General features: G+C 48.1%; 1 protein-coding gene across 1 annotated transcript in view; it reads left to right on the top strand.

Annotated features, from left to right (window-relative positions):
• LOC124613995 overlaps window positions 1-23,030 on the top strand; it is a 140,641-nt gene that overhangs the window by 61,729 nt on the left and 55,882 nt on the right. Inside the window, exon 2 of the mRNA XM_047142796.1 lies at window positions 18,869-19,072. Within this exon, the coding sequence (XP_046998752.1) occupies window positions 18,877-19,072 (196 nt within the window). The 5' untranslated portion in view covers window positions 18,869-18,876. The remainder of the gene's footprint in view (window positions 1-18,868; window positions 19,073-23,030) is intronic.

Here is a 23,030-nt window from a genome sequence, read left to right as displayed (position 1 = left end):
TGCGGGGAGTTAAAGAGAATGGAGGTACAGTAGTCGAGCAGTTCCTCATGAGCCACTCATTTCTGCAGTCAAGGCTGAGCGACGCCACTGGACAGCTTACTTAGCTTGCATTTATCGCGAATCTCTAATACAGCGCGAAGTCCCGAGCGACTGATAGAAAAGAGCAAGTGATTCCTGCGTATAAGAAGGGCCAAAGAACGGACCCGCAAAATTACAGACCAATATCCCTACCATCTTTGTGCTGCAGTATCCTTGAACATATTCTCATTTAGAAAGTACGGTAATAAATTTTGTTGAGGCCGAGAAGCTTATGTCCACGAATCTGCACGGTTTTTGAAAGCATCAAATGTTCAAATGTGTGTGAAATCTTACGGGACTTAACTGCTGAGGTCATCAGTCCCTAAGGTTACACACTACTTAACCTAAATTATCCTAAGGACGAACACACACACCCATGCCCAAGGGAGGACTCGAACCTCCGCCAGGACCAGCCGCACCGTCCATGATTGCAGCGTCTCAGATCGCTCGGCTAATCCCGCGCGGCGAAAGCATCGCTCATGCGAAACTCAGCTTGCCCTTTTCTGACTTGACATACTGCACGCTGTATTCCTAGATTTGTGCGGCGCCGGGTAGCCGCACGGTCTAGGGCGCCTTGTCATGATTCGCGCGGCTCCACCCGTCGGAGGTTCGAGTCCTCCCTCTGGCATGGGTGTATGTTGTATCCTTAGCGTATGTAGTTTACGTTAGATTAAGTAGTGTGTAAGCCTAGGGAGCGATGACGTCAGCAATTTGGTCCCATAGGAACTTACCACAAATTTTTCCTACATTTCTGGAAAGCATTTGACACGGTGCCGCACTGCAGGCTGTTAGAGTCTGTTAACGAAGCATATGGAATAAGTTGCCAGATATGCGAGTGGCTCAAACACTTCTTAATTAATAGAATCCAGTATGTTGTCCTCGACGACGGTGTTCATCAGAGACAAGAGTATCGTCAGGAGTGCCCTGCGGAAGTGCGATGGTACCGCTATTATTTTCTATAATATACAAAAATGATTTGACGAACAGGGTGGTTAGCAATCTGCGGTTGTTTACTGATGGTGTGTACGGGAAGGTCTCGTTGTTGAGTGACTGTAAGATGACACAAGATGACTTAGTAAGAATTTCTAGTTGGTGTTATGAATGGCAGCTAACTCTAAAAGTAGAAAAATTTAAGTTAATGTGTATCAGAAGGAAACAAACGCGTAATGTTCAGATGCAGCATTAGTATTATCCTGTTTGAGACGGTCACATCGTTTAAATATTTGGACGTAATGTTGCAAAACGATATGGAATGGGACGAGCATGTGAGCATTGTGGGAGGGAAGGCGAATGGTCGACTTCGATTTGTAGGGAGAATTTTGAGAAAGTGTGGTTATCTATAAACGAACCGCAATATAGGACGCTAGCGCGACCTTTTCTTGAGTAGTGCTCGAGTGTTTGGGAACCATTCCGGGTCGGGTTAATGGAAGACATCGAAACAACTCAGAGGCGGGCTGCTAAATTTGTTACCAGTAGATTAGAATAACACGTAAATGTTACAGAAATGCATTGGGAACTCGAAGGCGAATAGCTGGAGGGAAGGCGACGTTCTTTTTGAGAACATTGCTGAGAATATTTTGAGAACCATCATTTGAAGTTGACTATAGAACGATTCTACTGCCGCCATCGGACATTTCGTATGAGGACCACGAAGATAAGATAGGAGAAATTGGGGCTCATGAATCATATAGACAGTCGTTTTTCCCTCGCTCTTTATGCGAGTGTAATAGGAAAGGAAATGTCCAGGAGTGGTACATGGTACGCTCAGCCACCCACCGTACTGTGGCTTGCGGAATGCGTATGAAGATATAGAAGTAGACAGTGGAAGAGTGGAAAAGTTTGTTTTTTTTGGAGTGATGAATCGCGCTATCCGATGTGGCAACTCGACGGAAGGGTTTGAGTTGGGTGAATACATGGGGTACGTTACCTGCCGTCGTGTGTAGTGCCAACAGTGAAGGGCGGAGGAGGTGGTGTTGCGGTATTGGTGTGTTTTTCGTGGTTAGGGTGTGGTCCACGTATTGCGTTTAAGAGGAAACTAAATACGGAAGAATATGAACGCGTTTTAGAGTATTGTGCACTGCGTACAGTAAAGGAACAGCTCGGACATGATGACTGTTTGTATCAGCGTAATGCATCCTGTCGTAGAGCAAGATCTGTGAGGCAATGGTTTGTAGACGATAACATTCCTGCAATGGTCAGGCCTGCCCAGAGTCTCAACTTGAACCCAATGGAACACCTTTGTGACGAGTCAGAACGTCGACTTCCCTCCAGATTCCAGCGTCCAACACCTTCTCTCGTTCCGGTTCTTGAGGAAGAACGAGCTGCAGTTCTTCCACAACATTCAGGCATCTCATTGAAAGTGTCCTCAGCTGATTTCAACCCGGTATAAGTCGGAGGGAGGACACACGCCATATTGATGTCCACTAATAGACGTCCGGATGCTTTTGGACAGATAATGTGCTACATTGACTCTGTCGGAACTGTCAAATAATTAATAGGTTTCTGGAAGATGTTACTTAGCTAGGACTGGAAAGCTATAACCGGCGACTCGTAATTAATACACTGACGGAAAAAAGTCACACCATCAAGAAGTTGTGCGACAAAAATTAAAGTTGGTAAGCGTGTATCTACATCTGAAAATGATGTGTATTCAGATTTCGCGTCAATCACATGAAAGTGGCGCTGAGGATGCAAATCAGGTTTGTTTTAAAGAAACGGTCTAACGATCTTGAGCTGTAGTTACCTTTGAGATTGGACGTGGCGAGTTGATTTTGGTCAGGAATGCTATTGAGGGAAGAGTATCGTGTTCGGCGTATAGTTCTGTCGCACCGTAATGCATCTGCAGGAGCAATCTGAGCAGCAGATGGCACCACAGTGACACAACGAACTGATGCAAATCGGTTACGTAAAGGACAGCTCCGAGCCAGACGCACTGTAGCGTGCAATTCACTGACCCTAAGCCACCACTGTTTGCGACTTCAGTGGTGTCAAACGAGAGCTCATTGGAGAACAGGGTGAAATGTCTATTGTGTTTTGTGATGAAAAATTTTTCTGCCTCGTGCCAGTGATAGCCGTGTATTGGCAATAAGGACGCCAATTGACGACCTGCACAACCTGTCTGTGTGCTAGACATACTGGACGTAGACCTGGAGTTATGGGCTGAGAAGCATTCTCGTGGTTATCCCACGCATCATGACTCTGAAACTGTACACCAGTCTGCTATTCATGAACAACATTCCAGAGAGTGTTTTCCAACAGGATAACGCTCGCCCACATACCGCTGTTCTAATCCAGCATGCTCTGCTCAATCAACAGATTTGTCTCCAGTCAAGCACATTTGGGACTTCATCAGACGACATCTCCAGGTCACGTGCGAACAGAATTAACTGTGCCTGAATTGACCGACCAAGTACAAAAGGCATGGAACTCTATCCCACAAACTGTCAACACAACACAATGCGTGCACATATGCATGCTTGCATTCAACATCTGGCGATTGTGCAGAGAGTAATTAAATGTACCAGCATTTCACATGCGAAATGGTTGTGTCGCACTTACATTAACCAGTGATCTTTCAATGTTAATTACCAGGGTCACTCCAAAAGAAATGCACACTTTTTTTTTTTTAATCCATCTTTTATTCTACATGTTTGAAAGTTTTACAGTGTGTAGGTACATCCTTTAGGAACAATATTTTCATTTCTCCACATGATTTACATCCCTCTCAACTGCCTCACGCCATCTTGGAACCAGCGCCCGTATACCCGCACATTAAAATTTTGGACCAACCTGTTGGAGCCACTGTTTGGCAGCATGCACAAGGGAGTCATCATCTTCAAACCTTGTTCCACGAAGAGAGTTTTTCAGTTTCCCAAAGAGATGGTAGTCACTTGGATCCAGGTCAGGACTGTAAGGCGGGTGTTTCAGTGTTGCCCATCTGAGTTTTGTGATCGCTTCCATGGTTTTTTGACTGACATTTGGCCGTGCGTTGTCGTGCAACAGCAAAACTTCCTACTTTTGTCGATGTGGTCGAACACGACTCAGTCGAACTTGAAGTTTCTTCAGTGTCGTCACGCATCCATCAGAATTTATGGTGGTTCCACTTGGCATGATGTCCTCAGGCAAGAGTCCTTCGGAATCGAAAAACACTGTAGCCATAACTTTTCCAGCAGGAGCTGTGGTTTTGAATTTTTTTTTTTCTTGGGTGAATTTGCATGATGCCACTCCATTGATTGGCTCTTCGTCTCTGGTGAAAAATGATGGAGCCATGTTTTCATCACCTGTCACAATTCTTCCAAGAAATTCATCTCCACCATTCTCGTACTGCTCCAGAAGTTCGTTGCATACCGTTTTCTTTGTTTCTTAGTGAGCCACTGTCAACATCGTGGCAACCCACCTGGCACAAATCTTTTTTAACGCCAACACTTTCAGTCTTCTGCAAACACTTCCTTCCCCTATCCCAACGTAGCGTGACAATTCGTTCACTGTGATGCGTCTGTCAGCAGCCACCAATTCGTTAACTCTCTACACATTGTCTGGAGTGTGTGCAGTACGAGGCCTGCCGCTACGATGACAATCCTCAATATTGTCGTGCCCACTTTCGTCACGTAACCTGCTTGCCCACTGACTAACTGTACTGCGATCGACAGCAGCATCTCCATACACCTTTTTCAACCTCTTGTGGATGTTTCCCACTGTCTCGTTTTCACAGCACAGGAAGTCCATGACAGCACGTTGCTTCTGACGAACGTCAAGTGCAGCACCCATCTTGAAGACATGCTCCGACAGCGTCACTCACGGGAACAGGATGAACTAAGTTTGAAAACAAGCGGGAAGGATGTACCTACACACTGTAAAACTTTCACACATGCAGAATGAAAACTGTATTTTTACAAAAATAGTGTGCATTTCTTTTGGAGTGACCCTCGTACTTACATATGTGACCTCGACAAATGTACTCCCGCAATTTCATTACTCTACTACATTAATTATTTTTTGCGGTTGCGATTCTCTTTCGTCATTGTAGTTTAGCCGCGTCCATACCTGTGACACGCACAAGTGGATGCTGGAGCAGGGCAGAGGGAGCGCTAATGTCTTACCGCCCGCGACCTTGGCACGCCATTGTGTGCTGGAACAGGTCGCCGCGCGCCGCCAGCCGTCGCGAGATACCGGAGCCGCTGCTGGCGCTGCGGAATCCACAGTGTCGGCACCGTCTGCGCTCCCCACTCACCTGCTCGCTTCTTTCATTGTTACCCCCTGAACCAAGCGCGAAGCAACTTCAATTGTTGACTTTTCCATTTGTTGTTGTTGTCGTCTTCAATCCGAAGACTGGTATGATGCAGCTCTCCATGCTAGCCTCTTCATCTCTGAATAACTACTGCAGCCTACATCCTTCTGAATCTGCTTACTGTAATCATCTCTTGGTCTCCCTCTACGATTTTTGCCTCCTACACTTCCCTCCAATACTAAATTGGTGAGCCCTTGATATCTCAGAACACGTCCTGTCAACTGAGCCCTTCTTTTGGTCAAGTTGTGCCACAAATTTATGAGTTCTATTCAGTACTTCCTCATTATTTATGTCGTCTACCCATCTAATCTTCAGTATTCTTCTGTGGCACCACGTTTCAAAAGTTTCAGATGGTTCAAATGGCTCTGAGCACTATGGGACTTAACTTCTGAGGTCATCAGTCCCCTAGAACTTAGAACTACTTATACCTAACTTACCTAAGGACATCACACACACCAATCCCTTGGCAGGATTCGAACCTGCGACCGTAGCGGTCGCGCGGTTCCAGACTGTAGCGCCTACAACCGCTCGGCCACCTCGGCCGGCTCAGATTTTCGTCGGACTACTTAGCTGGGTGGTAACGTGTTTGCCTACCAAGCAGCAGGCCTGCGTTCGATTTCCGACCGGCTTGGAGATTTTCTCCTCTCGTGCACTGGGTGATGAGTTGTCTTCATCATCGTTTCATCACCGACGCAGAATTCCCCAATGTGGCGTCACTTGAAATAAAACGTGCAAACCGGCGGCCGAACTTCTCTGGATGGTGCCTCCCAGCCAACAATGCCATACAATCATTTAATTTTTTCAAACGCTTCTATTCTATTCTTGTCCAAACTGTTCATCATCCGTGTTTCACTTCCATACTTGGCTTCATTCCAGACAAATACCTTCAGAAAAGACTTCCTAACCCTTAAAGTTATATTCGACGTTAACAAATTTTTCGATGGCCGGGGTGGCCGAGCGGTTCTAGGCGCGTTATTTTCGTTTGATATTAAAATTCTTTATACGAACTTACCTGCCTAAACAACTTTGGTTTCTGTGGAAAAAATTACGACTTTTCAAAAAAGAGATTTGTGATGATCAGATTACTGATCTTGAAGAGTTAGGAATAATCGTGTATTTTTTGATGAAGACACCCTTTGTCGGTGTCGAAACCTGGTAAAAGTAAAATTTTGTTGCAACCCGTTCACTGTTTTATGCCTTCATGTGTGTAAATATTTTAATATCTTTACCTGAAGAACAGCAACACTGCTCCTCCTGTGCGTCCTTCTGGGGAGGAGGGGGGAGGGGAGGGGTCGGTGGTAATGATTGATTTCGAGAGATGCATTACTTGGTTGGCTGGTTTGGGGGATTAAAGGGACCAGACTGCTACGGTCATCGGTCCCTTGTTCCATGACTTGAAAACACCCACACAGAGTAAAAACGAATTATGGAAAAGACGACAGACGTCACAGGACAAGAAAGACTTAGATCAGACAAAACGAATTAAAATCACACAGAGTGTGACAGTGGTTGGCCGACCATAGAGATAAAAAAAGGAAAAGCCAACCACCGAGAAACACACTAAAACTCAATCTAAAATCGTAGGCCAAAGGCCAGACTAAAAAAAAAAACTAACACTCAGTGTTGTTTGTTGTGGTCTTCAGTCCTGAGACTGGTTTGATGCAGCTCTCCATGCTACTCTATCCTGTGCAAGCTCCTTCATCTCCCAGTACCTATTGCAACCTACATCCTTCTGAATCTGCTTAGTGTATTCATCTCTTGGTCTCCCTCTACGATTCTTACCCTCCACCCTGCCCTCCAGTACTAAATTGATGATCCCTTGATGCCTCAGAACATGTCCTACCAACCGATCCCTTCTTCTAGTCAAGTTGTGCCACAAACTTCTCTTCTCCCCAATCCTATTCAATACCTCCTCATTAGTTACGTGATCTACCCACCTAATTTTCAACATTCTTCTGTAGCACCACATTTCGAAAGCTTCTATTCTCTTCTTGTCCAAACTATTTATCGTCCATGTTTCACTTTCATACATGGCTACACTCCATACAAATACTTTCAGAAACGACTTCCTGACACTTAAATCAATACTCGATGTTAACAAATTTCTCTTCTTCAGAAAGGCTTTCCTTGCCATTGCCAGTCTACATTTTATATCCTCTCTACTTCGACCATCATCAGTTATTTTGCTCCCCAAATAGCAAAACTCCTTTACTACTTTAAGTGTTCATTTCCTAATCTAATTCCCTCAGCATCACCCGACTTAATTCGACTACAGTCCATTATCCTCGTTTTGCTTTTGTTGATGTTCATCTTATATCCTCCTTTCAAGACACTGTCCATTCCGTTCAGCTGCTCTTCCAAGTCCTTTGCTGTCTCTGACAGAATTACAATGTCATCGGCGAACCTCAAAGTTTTTATTTCTTCTCCCTGGGTTTTAATACCTACTCCAAATTTTTCTTTTGATTCCTTTACTGCATGCTCAATATACAGATTGAATAACATCGGGGAGAGGCTACAACCCTGTCTCACTCCCTTCTCAACCACTGCTTCCCTTTCGTGCCCCCCGACTCTCATAACTGCCATCTGGTTTCTGTACAAATTATAAATAGCCTTTCGCTCCCTGTATTTTCCCCTGCCACCTTTAGAAGTTGAAAGAGAATATTCAAGTCAACATTGTCAAAAGATTTCTCTAAGTCTACAAATGCTAGAAATGTAGGTTTGCCTTTCCTTAATCTTTCTTCTAAGATAAGTCGTAGGGTCAGTATTGCCTCACGTGTTCCAACATTTCTACGGAATCCAAACTGATCTTCCCCGAGGTCGGCTTCTACCAGTTTTTCCATTCGTCGGTAAATAATTCGCGTTAATATTTTGCAGCTGTGACTTATTAAACTGATTGTTCGGTAATTTTCACATCTGTCAACACCTGCTTTCTTTGGGATTGAAATTATTATATTCTTCTTGACGTCTGAGGGTATTTCGCCTGTCTCGTACATCTTGCTCGCCAGATGGTAGAGTTTTGTCAGGACTGGCTCTCCCAAGGCCGTCAGTAGTTCTAATGGAATGTTGTCTACTCCCGGGGCCTTGTTTCGACTCAGGTCTTTCAGTGCTCTGTCAAACTCTTCACGCAGTATCGTATCTCCCATTTCATCTTCATGTACATCCTCTTCCATTTCCATAATATTGTCCTCAAGTACATCGCCCTTGTATAGACCCTCTATATACTCCTTCCACCTTTCTGCTTTCCCTTCTTTGCTTAGAACTTGGTTTACATCTGAGCTTTTGATATTCATACAAGTGGCTCTCTTTTCTCCAAAGGTCTCTTTAATTTTCCTGTAGGCAGTATCTATCTTACCCCTAGTGAGATAAGCCTCTACATCCTTACATTTGTCCTCTAGCCATCCCTGCTTAGCCATTTTGCACTTCCTGGCGATGTCATTTTTTAGACGTTTGTATTCCTTTTTGCCTGCTTCATTTACTGCATTTTTATGTTTCCTCCTTTCATCAATTAAATTCAATATTTCTTCTATTACCCAAGAATTTCTACTAGCCCTCGTCTTTTTACCTACTTGATCCTCTGCTGCCTTCACTACTTCATCCCTCAGAGCTACCCATTCTTCTTCTACTGTATTTCTTTCCCCCATTCCTGTCAATTGCTCCCTTATGCTCTCCCTGAAACTCTGTACAACCTCTGGTTTAGTCAGTTTATCCGGATCCCATCTCCTTAAATTCCCACCTTTTTGCAATTTCTTCAGTTTTACTCTACAGTTCATAACCAATAGATTGTGGTCAGAGTCCTCATCTACGTGATAAAAAACCACTGCCCGAATAAAACGCAAAACTAAGCCTGCCATGGCAGTGTCATTTGTTAAAAGCGCAGGGAGCGTGTCAGGCAGCGCAAACGTCTGCCTGGGCACAGCTAAAAGTGGACACTCCACCAAAATGTGGACCACCGTCAAAACGGATCCGCAGCGACATAGAGGTGGGTCCTCACGGCGCAATAAGTGGCCGTGCGTAAGCCGAGTGTGCCCACTGCGCAGCCGGCGGAGGACAACAGACTCCTTGCGAGAGACCCGCATGGATGACCGCCACACAGTCGTCGTCTCCTTGATAGGACGGAGTTTGTTTGGCGTGGTCAGGTTGCGCCATTCAGTGTCCCAAAGTTGGAAAACTTTGCGGCGTAAGATCGCTCGCAAATCAGTCTCCGGGAGGCCAATTTACAGAGATGGTTTACTGGTGGCCTGTTTGGCCAGGCTGTCATCGTGTTCATTGCCAGGTATCCCAACATGGCCTGGGATCCACACAAAGACCACAGAGCGGCCGCAACGGGCAAGAGTATGGAGGGACTCCTGGACAGGCATCACCAGACGAGAGCCCGGAAGCACTGGTCGATAGCTCGTTAACTGCTCAAGGAGTCGCTACAGATAACGAAGGACTCACCTGGGCAGGAGCGGATATACTCTAGGGCACGAAAGATGGCGACCAGCGCAACAGTGAAAACGCTGCAGCCAGCCGGCAATGAATGTTGTTCGTAATGGTCCCCTAGAGTGAGAGCATAACCGACACGACCAGCTGCCATCGAACCGTCAGTGTAAACAACGCCAGAGCCCTGATACGTGGCAAGGATGGAAAGAAACCGGCGGCGGAAGGCCTCCGGAGGGACTGAGTCCTTCGGGCCCTGTGCCAATTCGAGCCGAAGGCAAGGGCGAGGCACACACCACGGAGGTGTATGCAGAGGGGCCCGGAAAGTAGGTTGAAGAGGGAAAACCCCAAGCCCGGAGAGAAGCTCTCTGACGCGGACCGCGATCGAACAACCCGACCGGGGCCGACGTTCTGGGAGACGGACGACCGACTGTGGGGACAGAATACGATAATTAGGATGCCCCGGCAAGCTACAAACATGCGTAGCATAAGCGGCCAGTAAAAGTTGGCGCCGTAACCGCAGTGGAGGGACACCTGCCTCCACAAGTATGCTATCCACAGGGCTGGTCCGGAAAGCACCTGTGGCAAGTCGGATCCCGCTGTGAAGGATTGGGTCCAGCACCCGCAACGCAGATGGAGATGCTGAACCAAAGCCACAAAATTCTCCTGAAGATGATTGCCTGATTGGTTGCCATCCAAAAACATCGAGGCTAGGAGTCAACACCATCCAGCTACAATACCGACAGTTTATGGAATACTAATTACGTTGGAAAAACTTCAAGATATGCATGACTTATGTCTTTGTGATTAGGGAGTAACACCGTAAACTCCTGCACGAAACCAGGATCGTGAAATCTCTCGTTACTGCTTAGAGTGAGGCTCATCACGCTTTCTAGCATGCTCTTCACTGGAGTTTATCGAGCCCTTCTGTAATTCCATTGCGATCTCTTAACAAACCCACTACAAATCATGTTGTTGTTATTAGACTCATTTCAACGTCATCGGTTCTTCTTACTCGGTAAGGACCTCAAGCTAAGTCATAAGCTAAAAAGTGCGTCGGATGAGTGTTTTGAATGTGCTAGCCTAAACAGATACGCTGCGCAGACTCGTATTCCTACCGATTACGGTACTGAGGTGTTTTCTTCATTTTTATATTGTTTTATGTGGCCCATCCAAGACATTTCATCCACATGATTCTCTCTGTTTTTTTTTTTTTGACAACGCTCGCTGTGATGGATTTACTGCTTCTGAAGCTCATACACTAAACACTACACAGATTGTCCACTATTGTAAGGATTCTGCCGATTTCCTCAACGTGTCCTCCAGTTGCCACCACCAAGCGAGGTGAGACACTGGGTTTTCTTTCGGAAAGACCAATATTATTTATTAATTTATATGTAACTTTCCGTATCAGATTTTTCATTCCTTACCCAGTGAGCACAGTACGAGATGTTGGAGTATGCTGGTTTGTTTGTGAACTAGCATTGAGATGAGGGTTTCAAAATTGGAAAATACACTCCTGGAAATGGAAAAAAGAACACATTGACACCGGTGTGTCAGACCCACCATACTTGCTCCGGACACTGCGAGAGGGCTGTACAAGCAATGATCACACGCACGGCACAGCGGACACACCAGGAACCGCGATGTTGGCCGTCGAATGGCGCTAGCTGCGCAGCATTTGTACACCGCCGCCGTCAGTGTCAGCCAGTTTGTCGTGGCATACGGAGCTCCATCGCAGTCTTTAACACTGGTAGCATGCCGCGACAGCGTGGACGTGAACCGTATGTGCAGTTGACGGACTTTGAGCGAGGGCGTATAGTGGGCATGCGGGAGGCCGGGTGGACGTACCGCCGAATTGCTCAACACGTGGGGCGTGAGGTCTCCACAGTACATCGATGTTGTCGCCAGTGGTCGGCGGAAGGTGCACGTGCCCGTCGACCTGGGACCGGACCGCAGCGACGCACGGATGCACGCCAAGACCGTAGGATCCTACGCAGTGCCGTAGGGGACCGCACCGCCACTTCCCAGCAAATTAGGGACACTGTTGCTCCTGGGGTATCGGCGAGGACCATTCGCAACCGTCTCCATGAAGCTGGGCTACGGTCCCGCACACCGTTAGGCCGTCTTCCGCTCACGCCCCAACATCGTGCAGCCCGCCTCCAGTGGTGTCGCGACAGGCGTGAATGGAGGGACGAATGGAGACGTGTCGTCTTCAGCGATGAGAGTCGCTTCTGCCTTGGTGCCAATGATGGTCGTATGCGTGTTTGGCGCCGTGCGGGTGAGCGCCACAATCAGGACTGCATACGACCGAGGCACACAGGGCCAACACCCGGCATCATGGTGTGGGGAGCGATCTCCTACACTGGCCGTACACCACTGGTGATCGTCGAGGGGACACTGAATAGTGCACGGTACATCCAAACCGTCATCGAACCCATCGTTCTACCATTCCTAGACCGGCAAGGGAACTTGCTGTTCCAACAGGACAATGCACGTCCGCATGTATCCCGTGCCACCCAACGTGCTCTAGAAGGTGTAAGTCAACTACCCTGGCCAGCAAGATCTCCGGATCTGTCCCCCATTGAGCATGTTTGGGACTGGATGAAGCGTCGTCTCACGCGGTCTGCACGTCCAGCACGAACGCTGGTCCAACTGAGGCGCCAGGTGGAAATGGCATGGCAAGCCGTTCCACAGGACTACATCCAGCATCTCTACGATCGTCTCCATGGGAGAATAGCAGCCTGCATTGCTGCGAAAGGTGGATATACACTGTACTAGTGCCGACATTGTGCATGCTCTGTTGCCTGTGTCTATGTTCCTGTGGTTCTGTCAGTGTGATCATGTGATGTATCTGACCCCAGGAATGTGTCAATAAAGTTTCCCCTTCCTGGGACAATGAATTCACGGTGTTCTTATTTCAATTTCCAGAAGTGTATGTACCGGAAGGAGTCTCCACGTTCGGATTTGTCTTACAAACAAAGAAAAACTCCAGAAACCATTGGTTGGAGGTTGGGTTTTTTATTTAATTTTTGTTCTATTGCTGTTGAAATACTGCTGCAGTCTTTCATAAATAATAAGTTTTAACTTACGTTTGCCTATTCAATAAATTACTTTTTCTGAAGTATAGTCACACCAGCTGAAAAATGCTCTTGTTGTAGCATAGGAAAGGAGAACGTTCTTATCCTTAAAAAAAAAAAAGTCTGACATAACAGTGGGGAATCCACTGCCTCAATTATCGTGTCGCCTTCCTCACCAAAAACACTGGCATGTGAACATATATGCGCTTTTTTAACACAAAACATTCTAAATCCTTTGCCCAGTCTCTCTGTGTAGAGAAGCCTTCATACTCAGCATCTCCCTCTCACTGCATTGTTTATATATGTTGCTCTCCCTCTCCTTTTTCTCCCACTGGCACTTTCTCCTGTCTGTCTCTCCTACTAACACTGTCTTCATTCCTTTCGCTGGCTCTTCCTTACCACATCTTCTTCTCTGTCTCTTTCACTGTCTCTCTGTCCCACTGGCATAATCTATGTTCCGTACTATTTTCTCTTCCACTACCACTGTTTCTTTCTTTCTTACTTTTATTTTGCTGTCTTTCTCTTCATCCACCAACGTCTCCTCTCCACACATGTCCTTGGGAATTGATTGTCCGGATTTTTGACCACAACACTGGGCAATTTTAGTGCGTGGTTGAAGGGGATGGGGGAAAGTGGTCAAATTTTTTTTCTTGTTAAAGGTCGTCTGTCTGTCTGGGTGGGTCAAGACCCGTTCCCACCGTTCAAATCTGTGTATGGTCTCCACTTATCTCTCTTTTTCATTTCCACTGCTCTCTCTTTTGCTCTCAATGCTATCTCCAACCATCTATCCCCTTCTCTTTTATTTCCACTATCTCTCACTGACCATCAATATCTCCACTCTCTATGGCTCGCACTGCTAATGCCTTCATCAATCTCTCTCTTTATCTTTCACTGCTACATTCTCTCTCCCATAGTCTTTCTCTGCCATTGGCACTCTCTCTTCTCTCTTCCACTGTCACTGTGTCTCTACTATTCTCTTTCATCACAAAAGGCAGAATGAGGAAAGAGACAGCTGGTTACCCATTTTTCTGTCAGAGTCTTGAAGAGTAACATAATCGCATTATTTGGGCTCCAACAGGACCATTTTTCAGCTGGTTCCCTTCTTTTCCCTGTTACAGTAGGGCGTGCTGCTTATACACTACACTACTGGCCATTAAAGTTGCTACACCAGCAACAAATGCAGATGATAAACGGGTATTCATTGGACAAATATATTATACTAGAACTGACATGTGATTACATTTTCACGCAATTTGGGTGCATAGACCTGAGAAATCAGTACCCAGAACAACCACCTCTGGCCGTAATAACGGCCTCGATACGCCTGGGCATTGAGTCAAACAGCTTGGATGGCGTGTTCAGGCACAGCTGCCCATGCAGCTTCAACACGATACCACAGTTCATCAAGAGTAGTGACTGTCGTATTGTGACGAGCCAGTTGCTCGGTCACCATTGACCAGACGTTTTCAGTTGGTGAGAGATGTGGAGAATATGCTGGCCAGGGCAGCAGTCGAACAATTTCTGTATCCGGAAAGGACCGTACAGGACCTGCAACATGCGGTCGTGCATTATCCTGCTGAAATGTAGGATTTCGCAGAGATCGAATGAAGGTTAGAGCCACGGGTCGTAACACATGTGAAATGTAACGTCCACGTTCAAAGTGCCATCAATGCAAACAAGAGGTGACCGAGACGTGTAACCAATGGCACCCCATACCATCACGCCGGGTGATACGCCAGTATGGCGATTACGAATACACGCTTCCAATGTGCGTTCACCGCGATGTCGCCAAACACGGATGCTACCATCATGATACTGTAAACAACCGAAAAAATGACTTTTTGCCATTTGTGCACCCAGGTTCGTCGTTGAGTACACCATCGCAGCGTCAAGGGTAACCGCAGCCACGGTCTCCGAGCTGATAGTCCATGCTGCTGCAAACGTCGTCGAACTGTTCGCGCAGATGGTTGTTTTCTTGCAAACGTCCCCATATGTTGACTCAGGGATCGAGACGTGGCTGCAAGATCCGTTACAGCCATGCGGATAAGATGCCTGTCATCTCGACTGCTAGTGATACGAGGCCGTTGGGATCCAGCACGGCGTTCCGTATTACCCTCCTGAACCCACCGATTCCATATTCTGCTAACAGTAATTGGATCTCGACCAACGCGACCAGCAATGTCGCGATATGATAAACCGCAATCGCGATAGGCTACAATCCGACCTTGATCAAAGTCGGAAACGTGATGGTACGCATTTCTCCTCCTTACACGAGGCATCACAGCAACGTTTCACCAGGCAACGCCGGTCAACTGATGTTTGTGTATGAGAAATCGGTTGGAAACTTTCCTCATGTCAGCACGTTGTAGGTGTCGCCACCGGCGCCAACCTTGACTGAATGCTCTGAAAAGCTAATCATTTGCATATCATAGCATCTTCTTAGTGTCGGTTAAATTTCGCGTCTGTAGCACGTCATCTTCGTGGTGTAGCGATTTTAATGGCCAGTAGTGTATAAAACGAATTCTGTAGGCCAGTAAAGTTTTAACTGTTTATTTATACACTTCAACGCATTTACACATTTTGGAACATAGGAGAGCCGTTCAATAAGTAACGCAACACGTTTATTTTTGAAAGCAGGTTGATTTTATTCAGGATTCCAGTACAGTATATTATTCCCCACTCTTTTGGCTACAAAACTGTATTTCTCAACATACTGGGCGGGCCTGTATGCCCACATGGTACCGTTCTACTCGTCGACGCCGGAGTCAACGTCTTGTTGCATCAATAACCTCCCCGCCATTCACGTATTGCATTCCCACGGAATGCGTCCTTCATTGGGTAAAATAGATGGAAGTCGGAAGGCGCGAGATCCGGATTGTACAGTGGATGAGGAAGAACAGTTCAGTTACGTTTTGTGAGCTCCTCTCGTGTGCGCAGACTTGTGTGAGGCCTTGCATCGTCATGGGGAAGGAAGTTCATTTGCATTTCTAAGGGGACGAACACGCAGAAGTCGTTTCTTCAGCTGTCTGAGGGTTGAACAATTCACTTCATTGTCGATTACTGCACCGTGAGGGAATACATCAAACAGAATAATCCTTTCTGAATCCCAGAAGACCATCGCCATGACTTTAAAGGCTCAGAGTGCGACTTTGAACTTTTTCCTCGGAAGGGAGCTAGTGTGGCGCCACTTCACTGATTGCCGTTTTGTTGCCGGTTCGAAGTGACGGACCCATGTTTCGTAGCCTGTGACGAATTTCGACAGTAAATTTTTGCGATCAGCCTCGTAACGCGCAAGCATTTCGGCGTAGATGGTCCTTCGTTTCTCTTTAGTGCGCAGCGGGCACACACCTTTGAGTACCCCAACTGGTGGATGAGTGTGTCAGCACTAGCAACAGAAACGTCCAGCTGAGCAGAGAGCTGTTTGATTGTGATCCGTCGATTACTTCAAATGATAATGTTCGCACGTTCCAACACTGCAGGAGTCACAACCGTGTGCGGCCGGCCGGCCCGCGCGACTTTGTTGCAATGATGTGACGCCTCGCCCAGCGACTTGCCGTGCTTTTGTTCAATGTCAGGGGCACGAACGCACTCTGCAGGGTCTATGAATATGTGCTGTACTCTGGTTTTCCGACAAAAGAAACTCAGTTAAACGTCTCTGCTTGGAACGCACCTCCGTTAAACACTCCATTTTGAAGGTTACGTGTAGCGCCGCCACCTATCAGAGCTTCATGAGGATATATAGAGGCTGAAGCGAGAATACTCCACGATGTCCCACGACAAATTCCGCTTTTTTTTTTCAAGCAAAATTGGCCGAGCAAAGATATGTGTTGCATTACTTATTGAGCGCCCCTCGTGTATACAACAAATAAGTACTACATAACGTGAACACAACCTCGTCTCCAATCCAACGCAAGTTACTTTACACAAAAATGCACATTTTTAGGCGACATCTACTGTATACTAAAAATGCGGTGTTTGATTTACACCTACAAAGAATTGCTTGTGACAAAACAATTTTTGTAAGGTCTTTACCCCGCTAGATGGCTCTGTCGAATAATCTCCAAGTCAAGACAGACTGTATAGGCATGAAATGCCCATTGTACAGAGACAGAGTGTCATAAAGTTTTATTGCTGAAAAAATGGCGACTAGAAACATAGTTTTGTGGCCTCAGAATCCTTGCGATTCAGTTTGGTCACTTGCCTCCCTCTTTGAGAGCAACCAACCAACCTTGCGATGATCCCAGAACCCTTGCAGCGCTTTCACGTCAGTTGAAACTATGCATCAGATCGGGTATTACGCGCATATTTTACGCGGGTAAGAGCGATGACTTTGAACTTGTGGAACTCCGTGACAGATAATGATATCCAAAATCGTTTCGACAATGCCTGAGAACATAATATTCAAAACATATGGAAAAACTTTTACTATTTGTCATGAATAGAAATTATAGAGAAGTTGCCATCCCCACAACTAGTAATTTTGGTACCCAAAAATCATTGTTTTTCGGATGTACCTCAATATCGGATAAAGATTTTAGAAAACAGAAAGACTGTGCTTCTAGATAAAGGTCTAAGCAACGTACAGTTACAATTTGAGCCATTTCCTATGGTTATTTATGTTTCGAACTTCTGCGATAACACACGGTAAAAATTTCAACGATTTGGCATGAATACATATTGTAGAAGAGGTCATATTCACATTTGGAACTTTAAGTACCCAAAAACTCATGGTTTTTCGGGGTTTTCTCAGGAACCACCGCGAACAAATGGCGCTTTCATAAGCTGTCTAAAGTCTACCACAGAGGGCACGTAATGTAAAAAAAAATGGTTCAAATGGCTCTGAGCACTATGGGACTTAACATCTGTGGTCATCAGTCCCCTAGAACTTAGAACTACTTAAACCTAACTAACCTAAGGACATCACACACATCCATGCCCGAGGCAGGATTCGAACCTGCGACCGTAGCGGTCACGCGGTTCCAGACTGAAGTGCCTAGAACCGCACGGCCACAACGGTCGGCCGTAATGTAAAAGAACCAAACGATTTCCTCAGTTTGCCTGGGCTGGAGAGAATGTGTAATGTTTAAATTATGACTCTATACTGGAGGATAGCTACGATATTACTTTCCTTCCGATAGGTATACAAATGGTCGCTAGTCCAAGGACTATCTAAAACATTTGATCCCTTACCTCTGTGATCAATAGAACCCGAGATATGACCCTCTGAAAAACTGCGTTCTCGCCTGCAGCATTTTGGAACATATTGCTACTATTCACTATCGTGCAGGGATCGATTCTTCGATTTAAAGACCCTGTATATAAAGAATTAAATGTGAGAAATTATTTTAATTGCGTCAAATCGTTCTGGGTATGGTGCCACTTCTTAGAAATCAAAATTAAACGAGGTAAAAATCAACATTTGTTCCCTGCTGGTAAGCTGATTTGCGTTGTAATATATTGATGCTGCGATGTTTGTGTACTGTCACACTGTGATACTATTCTATTCCAGCAGATAAGCAGCTGACAATCCTTTTTAATATATGTACTGAGAGGCCAAACTTACAACTCATCATTTTCTTCTAAATTCTTGTCCGAAAAGGCGTCGGAAGGCCCAACGGTACCGACCGACCGCCGTGTCATCCTCAAATATATGTTCGTCACTGTATGCGGATATGGAGAGGCACGATATCAGCACACAGCTCTCCCAGCCGTTGTCAGTTTTAGTGACCGGAGTTGCTACTTCTCAATCAGGTAGCTTATTGGCCTCACAAGGGCTGAGTGCATTCCGCTTGCCAACAACGGTCGGCGGACCCATATGGTCACCCGTCCAAGTGCTACCCAAACCCGAAGCGCGTAACGTCTGTGATCTGACGGGAAGCGGTAGTACCACTGCGGCAAGCCTGTTGGGGTTTTCTTCTGACATAAGTTGAAATGTAAATTATGTGATGTTTGATCGCTGTTGTAATTTATTATGGAGCAGCTCATGGGGAAATTCGTGTTTCAGCGATCAACATGAGCAACCAGAAGAAGCAGAAGCTTCGGCTTGTGACTTACATGTGCCCCAGCCACCCGGTGGAAATGTACGAGCTGATCATGACGTACCTGGAGCGCTACACTGGGCTGGAAGCCACTCTCCAGTATGAGTCCAGAAGAGCTGGCCCCCTCCCGGGAAGAGTTGACCCCTTCACAGACGACACGGTCGACATAGGTAAGTACCACCTGCTGCCCTGTTTTTGTGTTCGAGGAATAGCTCCACCGCAGCCATGACGTACAACTAAACTACTGGGGACTGTCACAGAAGAATGTACGAGGCTGGGAACTTAAATAGTGGCAACTGTGTATTCACAACCGATACAAAAGATTTACATGTTTGCACCTGTTAACTGTCCTTCAAAGTAGTCACCAGTGTTGTGTAGAATCCGTTGCCAATGAGCTGGAGAGACCGAATAGAGCAGCTGTAGGCGCCCGCGCGTTGTCGTGCAAAATGATGGGTGAGTTGCGCAGAAAGTGTCGCCGCTTCTTTCGCATAGCTGGCCGCAGGTGATGCTCCAAAAACGAACATTAATAGTGTGCATTGACCGTCTGCAGCGGAGGAGCGTAATGCGTTAGGACAACACCATCACAGTCGTACACGAGAATCGCCATAACGTTAGACCGCTCCATTCGCACCATCAACAGAACAGGCTCTGCTGACGGTATACTGCGCCTTCCACATCCCTGGCAACGGATCCTACACAATGGTGGTGACTACTTTGAAGGACAGCAACAGGTGCAAACATGTGACTGCTTTGTATAGGTTGTGAGTAAATACACTCCTGGAAATGGAAAAAAGAACACATTGACACCGGCGTGTCAGACCCACCATACTTGCTCCGGACACTGCGAGAGGGCTGTACAAGCAATGATCACACGCACGGCACAACGGACACACCAGGAACCGCGGTGTTGGCCGTCGAATGGCGCTAGCTGCACAGCATTTGTGCACCGCCGCCGTCAGTGTCAGCCAGTTTGCCGTGGCATACGGAGCTCCATCGCAGTCTTTAACACTGGTAGCATGCCGCGACAGCGTGGACGTGAACCGTATGTGCAGTTGACGGACTTTGAGCGAGGGCGTATAGTGGGCATGCGGGAGGCCGGGTGGACGTACCGCCGAATTGCTCAACACGTGGGGCGTGAGGTCTCCACAGTACATCGATGTTGACGCCAGTGGTCGGCGGAAGGTGCACGTGCCCGTCGACCTGGGACCGGACCGCAGCGACGCACGGATGCACGCCAAGACCGTAGGATCCTACGCAGTGCCGTAGGGGACCGCACCGCCACTCCCCAGCAAATTAGGGACACTGTTGCTCCTGGGGTATCGGCGAGGGCCATTCGCAACCGTCTCCATGAAGCTGGGCTACGGTCCCGCACACCGTTAGGCCGTCTTCCGCTCACGCCCCAACATCGTGCAGCCCGCCTCCAGTGGTGTCGCGACAGGCGTGAATGGAGGGACGAATGGAGACGTGTCGTCTTCAGCGATGAGAGTCGCTTCTGCCTTGGTGCCAATGATGGTCGTATGCGTGTTTGGCGCCGTGCAGGTGGGCGCCACAATCAGGACTGCATACGACCGAGGCACACAGGGCCAACACCCAGCATCATGGTGTGGGGAGCGATCTCCTAAGCTAGCCGTACACCACTGGTGATCGTCGAGGGCACACTGAATAGTGCACGGTACATCCAAACCGTCATCGAACCCATCGTTCTACCATTCCTAGAACGGCAAGGGAACTTGCTGTTCCAACAGGACAATGCACGTCCGCATGTATCCCGTGCCACCCAACGTGCTCTAGAAGGTGTAAGTCAACTACCCTGGCCAGCAAGATCTCCGGATCTGTCCCCCATTGAGCATGTTTGGGACTGGATGAAGCGTCGTCTCTTCCCCCTGCGGGTCCGGGGTAAGAATAGGCCCGAGGTATTCCTGCCTGTCGTAAGAGGCGACTAAAAGGAGTTTCAACCGATTCGGCCTTCCATGTTATGGTCCCCCTTGGGGTTTGACCTCCATTTTTCAAAAGTCTACAGAAGTACGAGCCTTTTGGGGAAGGACACCTTACATGGTGTACCACTGGTCCTAAGTGCACTAAGACCTTGGCACTCAGCCTTGCACCGGCGTTGTAACCATACCCACTATTCCTCAAATTGGGCCTAAACGCCTGATGGGTTGTCCAAGTTACGCCCATAATGCATCTCCATCTGCACCAGCGATCATGATGGACTTTCCATGGAACCAGAAATCCAGCACGGTAGCCAGCCCGTTGTGGTGGGGTCGTCATGTACCCTCTAAGTTGTAGCCCCCTGACAACACAGGGATCGTACTGCCGATACCTGAGCTGCACCCTCCCCACGTCGGCCAAGGAGTAGATGCCCGTCTCCTTGGGGCATCAGGACTCCCGGCAATGGTCATCCTGCCAGGTGGCCCTTGCTGCGGCTGGGTGGCGCCCATGGGGAGAGGCCCTGGTCGGAGTGGGTGGTATCGGGGCGGACGTTTCGCAGATGAAACATCAACACGTATCAGGTCGCTCTGCGGCCAAGTCTTTCAAAAGAAAAGGTACCATTTCTAGTTCTGGTTCTCCTGCCCTTTCCCCCTTGGCCACTCCATGGGAGGAGGGACAGGCCCGCCGGCTTGGGGCAAAGTACTTCCCCCGCTATTTGGTCTGTTCTCGAACCGATGGGGGGACGTTCGCCACCTCCAAGCCCATGTTCTTTGTTCAGCACATTGAGGACGTCTTCGGGGAAATCGAGGCTCTCAGCAAGATGCGATCCGGGTCCGTTCTTATCAAGACCACCTCCGCCACACAGTCGGCGGCGCTCCAGGCGTGCGACCGCCTAGGGGACATCCCAGTATCCATTGTCCCACATCTGGCACTAAATAGGACGCAGGGGGTTATTTTTCATCGTGACCTCCTGCTACAATCTGATGAGGAGCTCAGGGCCAACCTGGAGCGCCGTGGCGTGTATTTCGTCCGGCGAGTCCAGCGCGGCCCCAAAGACCGTCGCATCGACACCGGGGCCTTTATCCTCGCCTTCGAGGGGGACGTTTTCCCGGAGAAGGTAAAGGTGATGTGCTACCGGTGCAACGTGCGACCTTACGTCCCGCCTCCTATGCGCTGTTTTAGGTGTTTGCGCTTTGGGCACATGTCATCACGGTGTGAGGCTGAGCCCCTTTGTGGCGATTGTGGACGTCCTCTTCGTGAGGAACATACATGCACCCCACCACCTCGGTGCATTAATTGTCCTGGCGTCCACTCGCCTAGATCCTCAGACTGCCCCGCCTATCAGAAGGAGAAAAAGATACAAGAAATTAAAACTTTTGATCGGCTCTCTTATTCTGAGGCCAGGAAGAAATATGACCGCCTTCATCCCGTGCCATTGACCACTTCGTTTGCCTCAGTTGTGTCCACTCCTTCTGCGGTATCCTCACCCCTATCCTGTCCCCCCTCCGCCTCCTCCGCCCATCAGGGGGCTCTGCCTCCGCCTCCCAAATCCCTCCCTTCCAAATCCTCCTCCCCCATGGCCCCCACCCCCTCTGCCCCAGGGGCCACCCTTCCTCCTCCTCCTCCCCCCACGCCACTTGAGAAGCGATCCTCTTCTCAGGCGTCCATCGGGGCAACGTTCCGGACCCCAGCTTCCGAGGTCCGGCGTTCCAAAACGGACCCCGCGCGTGAGGACCTTCTTCGGGTCCAGCCCACCATCCCTGTGCCTCCTCGGCCTTCCAAGAAGGCCTCAAAGAAGAAGTATCTATCCCCCTTTCCACCCCGGCGCGTTTCGTCTGACGCTTCATCCGTGAGTCGCTGCTCCCGGCCGTCCTCAGTTTCGCCGGGACGCTCTGCTGCCAGGCGCTCCGCCGGCCTTTCGTCTGCAAATGATGCGGCCCCTCCTACACAATCAGGGACAGCGGCCGCAGCTGGCGACGAGTCGATGGAACCGGATCCGCCTCCCGTCGGTTGTAGCGTTGTTCCCTCGCAACCTGGCCCTCCGCGGCCGTCGAGGTGACCAGCTCTTCCCCCGTCTCGTTCCCCCAACTTTTTGACTAGCGATGGCGTTGTTTCATTGGAACATAAGAGGTATTCGATCTAATCGGGAGGAATTACAACTGCTCCTCCGCCTGCACTGTCCGCTCGTCCTTGGTC

Source organism: Schistocerca americana, chromosome 1 (genome assembly GCF_021461395.2).
Source record: "Schistocerca americana isolate TAMUIC-IGC-003095 chromosome 1, iqSchAmer2.1, whole genome shotgun sequence".
In the NCBI taxonomy this organism is placed as follows: Eukaryota; Metazoa; Arthropoda; class Insecta; order Orthoptera; family Acrididae; genus Schistocerca; species Schistocerca americana.
The sequence above is the reverse complement of the archived record's forward strand: the minus strand, read 5'-3'. Positions and strand labels throughout refer to the sequence as shown.